An 8,519-nucleotide genomic window follows, 5' to 3' on the forward strand; every position below is an offset into this window, starting at 1 on the left:
TTACTTATTAATCATTCACATAAGGTCTCTTGCAAGGTCATGCTAGGGTACAGGGAGGAGATCCAAGTGACCATTTCTCCAAAGTTACTAAGGCACCAAGTATTTCAGAGCTGAGCCAAAGGGGAGACACTATGAAGAAATGTGAGCTTTTTGTTTTATTTTTTAAACCTTGTTATTGATGGTTAATTTAGATATACCTTAAATTAATGCATTTAAGTTTTGTTGGGTGTTAGTATATTTGTACCATGGTGAGCCTTAATTCGGTTTTAGAATTATTTCATCACAACAAGATTCACCCATGCCTACTCCTAGACAACTAGCGATTTTTTGTCTTTATAGCTCAGCCTTTTCTAGAATTTTCATTAACACAACTGCTGATTCTCTCTTCCCAAATGCCCACAAAAGTCAGGGTTGGGCCCGCCCAAAACCAGGAGGGCCCGCCCAAAACCAGGAACCTGAAAATCCATGCAGGTACTCCACATGGTTGGAAGGGACACAGACATCATCTGCTGCTGCCCAGTAACTGTTAGCAGGAAGCTGGATTTGAAGCAGAGCAGCCAGGACTCTGCTGGCACTCCAACATGGGATGCGTGTGTCAGTGTTGGCTTATCATGTTGTGTCACAATGCCTGATCATGTTTGGCTTTTTCTTTTTTCTTAAGATTTATTTATTTTTGGACCCGGTGGTGTGGCCTAGTGGCTAAAGTCCTCACCTTGAAAGCCCCGGGATCCCATATGGGCACTGGTTCTGATCCTGGCAGCCCCACTTCCCATCCAGTTCCCTGCTTGTGGCCTGGGAAAGCAGTCGAGGACAGCCCAAAGCCTTGGGACCCTGTGCCTGTGTGGGAGACCTGGAGGAGATTCCTGGCTCCTGGCTTTGGATCAGCACAGCACTGGCCATTGCGGTCACTTGGGGAGTGAATCATCATACGGAAGATCTTCCTCTCTGTCTCTCCTCCTCTCTGTATATCTGACTTTGTAATAAAAATAAATAAATCTTTAAAAAAAAAAGATTGGGAGAGGCAAAGTCAGGGACAGAGAGAAACAGAGATAGAGATCTTCCATGTGCTGCTTCACTCCTTAACTGGTTGCAATGGTCAGCACTGGGCCAGGCTGAAGCAAGGGGCCATGAACTTCATCTGGGTCTTCCATGCCTCAAGTGCCTCAAGTGCTTGGGCTGTCCTCTACTACTTTCGCAGGCCATTAGATGGGAGCTGGATTGGAAGTGAAGTAGCTGTGACTTAAACCAGCATCCATATGGAATGCTAGCACTGCAGACATTGGCTTAATTCACTGCACCACAGTGCAAGCACTGAGACCGAGTATTACTATTATTTATTTATTTGTTTCAAGGTCAGGGTTAAGAAGAGAGAGGGAGAGGGAGGGTGAAAGGGAGGAAAGGAGGAAGAGAAATATTTCATCTGCTGATTTGTTTCCCAAATGGCTGCAATCAGAGCTGGGCCCATCCAAAGCCAGGAGCCTGGAGCTTCATCTGGGTCTTCCATATAAGTGCAGGGCCCAAATACATGAAGCAACCTGTACTGCTTTTCCAGGAGCATTGGCTGGGAGCTTAAATGGAAGTGGTGCAGATGGAATACACATTGGAGTTTGTATAGGGTCCTAACATAAATGGTTGGTTAATTTCACTATGCCACAACTCTGGTGCCTCTTAGTTGTTATTGGCTTTTCTTGGCCCTACATTTTAGAAGTTCCTTTCTTGTTCTAGATACAGGTCCTTTAAGACATATGTTGAGCAAATATTTTCATGTTCTTATTGGTCTTTTGAAGAGTAAAATTTTATTTATCATGTGTGTGATTGCTTATGTTGTTTGTGTGCATTTGTGAGGAATCTGCCTCATCCAAACTTGCAACGATGTCCTGAACCAGCACCCATCTGGGACTCCGGTCCATTCAAGGCAAGGACTTTAGCCACTAGGCTACTGCGCCGAGCCCAAAGATCATGTTTCCTTCCTTCCTTCCTTCCTTCCTTCCTTCCTTCCTTCCTTCCTTCCTTCCTTCCTTCCTTCCTTCCTTCCTTTCTTTTGTCCAACAGAGGACTTTTATTTGAGAGGTGAATAAGCAATGGAAACAGAAGCAGACAGGTGAAAGCTCCTCCCAGGAGGGATCCAGGAGATGGGTTACTTCTAGAGAGGAGTAGGGCCCCATGCAATGGTTCAATTGGCTAATTATCTGCTTTAACTGCTGAGGTTTCACATGGGTGCTGGTTCATGTCCCAAATGCTTCACTTCTCTTCCAGCTCCCTGCCTAATGCCTGGGAAGGCAGTGGAGTGTGGCCCCTTAACACCCTGCTGTTACATGGGAGACCTGAAAGAAACTCCTGGCTCCTGGCTTCAAGCTTGGCTTCGCTCCAGCACTGTGACCACTAAGCAGTGAGAGAACCAGTGGATGGAAGATCTTTCTCTCTATGTCTCCTTCTCTCTGGGAAACTGCCTTTCCAATAAAAGTAAATACTAAAAAGACAGAAAAGAAGGAAGGAAGATGAAAGAAGGAAAGAAAAAGAAAAAAGAAAGAAAGAAAGAAAGAAAGAAAGAAAGAAAGAAAGAAAGAAAGAAAGTGACGTGGCAGGTAAACTAAATAAGGAAAGGATAGTTCTTCCAAGGGATGGTTTTAAAACAACTGAATAACCACATGTAAAATATGAAAATGAAACAAGTGTCTTTTCCTTTCTCTTTTTTCTTTACCTTTCTTTCTCTTTCCCTCCCTTTTTTCTCTTTCTTTCTCTCTCTCTTTTTTCCTTCTAGATTCACTTATTTTTCTTTCAAAATCAGATTTGCAAATTTGCAGAGTTCACTGAACCAATCCAAAGCCAGAGGCCAGGAGCTTCTTTTGGGTCTCCCACATGAGTGCAGGGTCCCAAGAATTTGGGCCGTCCTCGACTGCTTTCCCAGGCCACAAGCAGGGAGCTGGATGGAATGTGGAGCAGCCGGGATACAAATCAGAACACATATGGGATCCTGGCATATGAAAGTTGAGGACTTTAGTTACTAGGCAATCACATCCAGTCCTACCTGACATTTTTCATAAAATCAATTAACCATGCATTTGAAGTTCAGTTACAGGGATTTGTATTGTCATTCACGCAAATCTCTTGGCACAATATTATAACTTTCACCTTCTTGACTGTGGTGATCTTTTTTTTGGGTTTTAAATAATTGTTTTATTGGGCCCGGTGGCGTGGCATAGCGGCTAAAGTCCTCGCCTTGAACGCCCCGGGATCCCATATGGGTGTCGGTTCTGGTCCCGGCTGCTCCACTTCCCATCCAGCTCCCTGCCTGTGGCCTGGGAAAGGAGTCGAGGACGGCCCAATGCATTGGGACCCTGCACCCGTGTGGGAGACCTGGAAGAGGTTCCTGGTTCCCGGTTCCAGATCGGCGCAGCACCGGCCGTTGCGGCTCACTTGGGGAGTGAATCATCGGACGGAAGATCTTCCTCTCTGTCACTCCTCCTCTCTGTATATCTGGCTGTAATAAAATAAATAAATCTTTAAAAAAAATAATTGTTTTATTATATTTATGACAATCTTTACATAGTTACTTACGGTAAAAAGGTTCAAGGGCTATAGGGAAGTGGGTAAGTCTATTATTTCCATATTGTTTCCTTCTTGTATCTGAGGAAAGGGGTATATTGAGGGAGAAGCCCCACCCAGTTTCCCACCCACCCCAAGTCCCGGATGTGGGGCATGCTCTGAGATACTTGCTCAAGTGGTTGTGATAGTTCACCAGTTATGCATTGCTGCCAATCTCGCCATTCCAAGCACGATGAGGGAAATAGTGGGCTTCCCCCTCTTGGGTTAACACTCCCATGGGAGGGCATGAAAACTAGGACAGGGACTGGGGTGGCTAGACAAAGAAGCACTCAACAGCATCTGTGAGGGCTGGACAGTTGAGTTGGTTCGATGCAACTAAGCTTCAATAGCCTTCAAGAGCCAAATGGGATGTGGGACAGACTGTACTAGTCTGCCACACATTCTGGCAAACCATGGTAGGGGCGAGCCTGGTGGGGGTTATTGTGGGTCGCTCCAACTAGGCTGCAGTTCCCACTGGTTTATGCGAGGGCCAAGTATGCTGGGCAGAACCAGGCTGGACTGCAACACCCATTGGTTCCAGTGGAAGTCGGGGCTGAAACCAGAACCAACCCAGCAATTGCAACCACCAGCTTGATCATGGTGATGGACTGTGCCGGGCCCTGTACTTGCTAGTACATACAAGAATCTGGTCTGGGAACACCTCAGACAAAGTTTCTTTGGGGATCTCCCCAATCGAAATGCTGCACTCAGAACCTTAACCAAGAAAAGACAGAAGATAGAACAGGTCAATCAATCACCTCAGCTATATGTTGGCAGCAAAACACTGGACAAAGGGAGACTATGTCAATCAGTAGATTATTCAACAGCCTCATCATTTCTGGAGTGGCAAGATTGGCAGCAATGCATAACTGGTGAACTACCGGGACCTGGGGTGGATGGGAGACTGGGTGGGGCTTCTCCTCAATATTCCCTTTAGCCCCTGTAACTTTTTTACCCTAATCAACAATGTAAAGATTGCCAAATATACTAAAGGAAAAAAAAATGAACGTAGCTTGGCATGACCTGTGCTCCACCCTGGTTTCTAGTTTCACTTGTAGGCTAAAGTTTGCTCAGTCCTTCCCAGTACATCCCGTTCCATTACCAATTCACAGATTAGCCAGCTGTTGGAGCTACTTTGCCCAGCTTGTCCGTCCCCCAGGTCTGGACCACATGTTCACCAACAGGAGCTATGACCCACCAGGGGAGTTTCCCAAGTTCCTCCACTTGATCCACTCCCAGACCCAGTTCCCATAAATGCCCTTGAGTTTTAGGCCAGTGCCTGGCACAGTCTGGCCTTCCATTTGGCCTTGTATGAGCTGGAGGATGTTGCAGCTCGGCCCACCCCACACCCTATTCAGGATGCACATTTGGGTGCTGCTGCCTTGACCAGTCCAGACAGTGGTGGGTTCCTTTACCTTTGATTGATGGCAGGCTCCTTGGTCACACCTAGCTTAGTCCATCACCACCCCATGTCTTAAGCTAACCAGTGGGGCTAGAATTTCCACAGGGTTTGGACCACACATCCCCCATAGAATCTACCCTCGGATATAGTTCTCAAGTGTTAGTTAATGTCATGGCTCTGCCTACTGTGACCCCTCTGCTGATCCATCCTCATGTCAGGTAATAGGATATCTTGCTGAACAAATCTCGAGCCTTAGCTTTTGCATGAACTGGTGTTTGGTGCTCAGCACTGTTAAGTAATTACAAGTTCAGAGGAAGAGTTACTCTCATTGGGAATCTTTAGGATTGATTCACATCCCCAAAGCACTGTGGGTTCAACCTGGAGCTACCTAAGCAGCGATTCAAAGAACCCAAACCCCAGAGCTCCCCGACTGGGTGGCCAGCAGGTGGAGCCTGGCACCAAATGACACGCTAACCACCCAGGGACAGCTCACCATGTGCACGTGGTGACTGGAGTTGGGATCTGAGCAAGACACCCCGTCCTGAGACTCACCAGCAGCCGGGTGGCTGCTGGAAGTTTAAACCCCCAGGCCCAAGGTCACCGACTGTGGTAATTTTGTAATCAGTCTTAGAATCAGAAAAGTTGAGTCTGGCAGCGTGGCCTAGCAGCTAAAGTCCTCGCCTTAAACACGCTGGTATCCCACATGGGCACTGGTTCTAATCCCAGCTGCTCCACTTCCCATCCAGCTCCCTGCTTGTGGCCTGGGTAAGTAGAGGACAGCCCAAAGACTTGGGTTCCTGCACCCGCATGGGAGACCTGGAGGAAGTTCCTGGCTCCTGGCTTCAGATCGGCGCACCACCGGCCGATGCGGCCACTTGGGGAGTGAATCATGGGACGGAAGATCTTCCTCTCTGTCTCTCCTGCTGTCTGTATGTCTGACTTTGCAGTAAAAATAAAAAATAAACGAATCTTTTTAAAAAATCAGATAAAGTCATCCTGCTTTGTATTTCTTTTTAGAGATCAGTTACATTCAGGGTAGGATGGCCAGAGGCTATGTTTTTTTTTTTTTTTTTTTTTCAAAATTATTTTGCTCTTCTGGCTGCTTTGTACTTTCTTGCATTTTAGGAACAACTTTTAATTGAAAGCACTCTACAGTAAACCTGCCACTTACGATGTTGGCATCCCGTGTGGACTAAGGTTGGTGTTCTAGTTTCTGATCCTATGTACTGCTGTTGCATCTGGGGAAGCTGAGGAAGAATGCTCAACTTCTTGGTCCCTTGCATCCACGTGGGAGATCTGAAAGAAGATCTTGGCTCCTGGCTACAGCCTGGCACAGCCCCAGCCATTGCAGTCATCTAGGATGTGAACCAGCAGATAGAACATCTCTCTATATATACAGCTCTGCATTTTAAATAAATAAAAATTTAAAAATTTCTTCCTCCTTAGTACTGTTAATTTATGATTTGGGGATTTAGCCATTTGCATGAGGTTAAGAACCATATCCTAGGGCCCGGCGGCGTGGCCTAGCGGCTAAAGTCCTCGCCTTGAAAGCCCCGGGATCCCATATGGGCGCCGGTTCTAATCCAGGCAGCTCCACTTCCCATCCAGCTCCCTGCTTGTGGCCTGGGAAAGCAGTTGAGGACGGCCCAATGCATTGGGACCCTGCACCCGCGTGGGAGACCTGGAAGAGGTTCCAGGTTCCCGGCTCCTGATCGGCGCGCATCGGCCCGTTGCGGCTCACTTGGGGAGTGAATCATCGGACGGAAGATCTTCCTCTCTGTCTCTCCTCTGTATATATATCTGGCTGTAATAAAATGAATAAATCTTTAAAAAAAAAAAAAAAAAAAAAAAAAGAACCATATCCTATTGAGACTGTGCCAATTGTGGGCCCGGCGCCATGGCCTAGGGGCTGAAGTCCTCATCTTGAATGCGCTGGGATCCCATATGGGCACCAGTTCTAATCCCGGTGGCTCCACTTGCCATCCAGCTCCCTGCTTGTGACCTGGGAAAGCAGTCGAGGAATGTCGAAAACCTTGGGACCTGCACCCACGTGGGAGACCCGGAGGAAGTTCCTGGCTCCTGGCTTTGGATTGGTGCAGTTTGGCCATTGTGGTCACTTGGGGTGTGAATCATTGGACGGAAGATCTTCCTCTCTGTCTCATCACTCTATATATCTGATCTTTTTTTTTTTTTTTTTTTTTGTGGGAGGAGGCGCCAACACAATGGCTAACCTTTATTGGAAGAAGAAACTTTACAGCACATTTTGATTCAGTTAGTGCAGGGACTCAGTGGGCCAACTGGTGAGGCACCAGCTTATAGTGGGTTCCACAGCTAGGGCATCGCTGGGCCTCGCCTTTGTGCAGCCAGAACCAGATGACAGCACTGTTGTCCTCTTCACAGATGCAGCCCACTATCCGCTTGTTGGTGATGGAAGGGACTAAATTAGGGTCTTCCTTGGTGCCAGAAGCTGCCTTTGGGGGTAACAAGTTATTCGGGTCCAGGCCCTTCCGCGCGGCCATCATGATCTCCCGCTCCAGCCCGGTGGCCTGCTCATCGGTCGGGACACCCCCTCCAGAAGCCATGGAGCGCACGGCAGCCGCCCCATGGGGTGCACGGGCCCTCAGGGCCTGGGCAGCGAGTGCCCCAGCTCCCCGAAGTAACCTTGAAGCCATCAAGCCCGCGACAGACAGCGCCACTTCCGCAAAGAACCTATATATCTGATCTTGCAATAAAAAAATGAATAAATCTTAAAAAAGGAAATATTTTAAAAAATAAAAAGATAAACTGCCAATTGTAACAGGAATCAGACTAATTAGCTTTCAAATACTTTACTTACAATTCTAGAAATACAATTGGTTTTATATATTAGTGTTGCCTTCTGAAAACTCATTAAACATACTGACTTCTTCTAATACTTTTTTTTAAAATTCTTTGTAACTTTTTACATTCAGGAATATACTGCCTGAGAGTCACAATAGGTCCTAAAAGCATCTGTTTACTTTGCTTCAGTCAACCTCATTCCTTCTAATGTTCAGCACAATAAATCCAAAACATTTAACCTACTTCTCTGCCGAGGGCAGTGTAGTGTATCCTTAAATTTCCCTTAAAGATTGGAATGTTCAACGACAGTAATGTCGTCCTCTAACCAAGATCGTCTACTGTATCCATTTAGAGTATAAAGATAAATAGGTCGCAAGGACTGGATACTTAGCCCCCAGAATTATTTTCCCTGTTGCCTGTGAGACCTGCCTGCCTGTTGCTTTAACTGTTGACCAATCCTCTTACCAATTACCACACTCTTCCTGTTAGTCTGGTAATGTTTATCTACTCTCACCCACTACTCTCATAGGTTTACCCTCAGAAGATATTTTTATCTTTAATTTCCAAACGTGTGTGTGTACATGTGGAGGTGGGGCATTGGTATATAGTGATGGCATTCATTATCATTTTTTTAAAGTTTTTTTTTTATTATTATTGGAAAGTCAGATATACAGAGAGGAGGAGAGACAGAGAGGAAGATCTTCCATCTGTT

The 8,519-nt window shown here is 46.4% G+C and overlaps 1 protein-coding gene across 1 annotated transcript; it reads right to left on the reverse strand.

Moving 5' to 3' along the window:
* Positions 1 to 7,200: 7,200 nt before the first annotated feature.
* On the reverse strand, positions 7,201 to 7,695 carry LOC131478405 (cytochrome c oxidase subunit 5B, mitochondrial-like). The gene has a single exon (XM_058657587.1). The coding sequence runs from the start codon at positions 7,657 to 7,659 to the stop codon at positions 7,273 to 7,275; it is 387 nt and encodes a 128-aa protein (XP_058513570.1). The 5' UTR covers positions 7,660 to 7,695; the 3' UTR covers positions 7,201 to 7,272.
* Between the last annotated feature and the right edge of the window lie 824 nt (positions 7,696 to 8,519).

This window comes from Ochotona princeps, chromosome 2 (assembly GCF_030435755.1).
Source record: "Ochotona princeps isolate mOchPri1 chromosome 2, mOchPri1.hap1, whole genome shotgun sequence".
Lineage (NCBI taxonomy): Eukaryota > Metazoa > Chordata > Mammalia > Lagomorpha > Ochotonidae > Ochotona > Ochotona princeps.

What these genes read in the sequence shown, in the direction of transcription:
- LOC131478405 (XM_058657587.1), bottom strand. Translation starts at nt 7,659, where the DNA reads ATGGCTTCAAGGTTACTTCGGGGAGCTGGGGCACTCGCTGCCCAGGCC.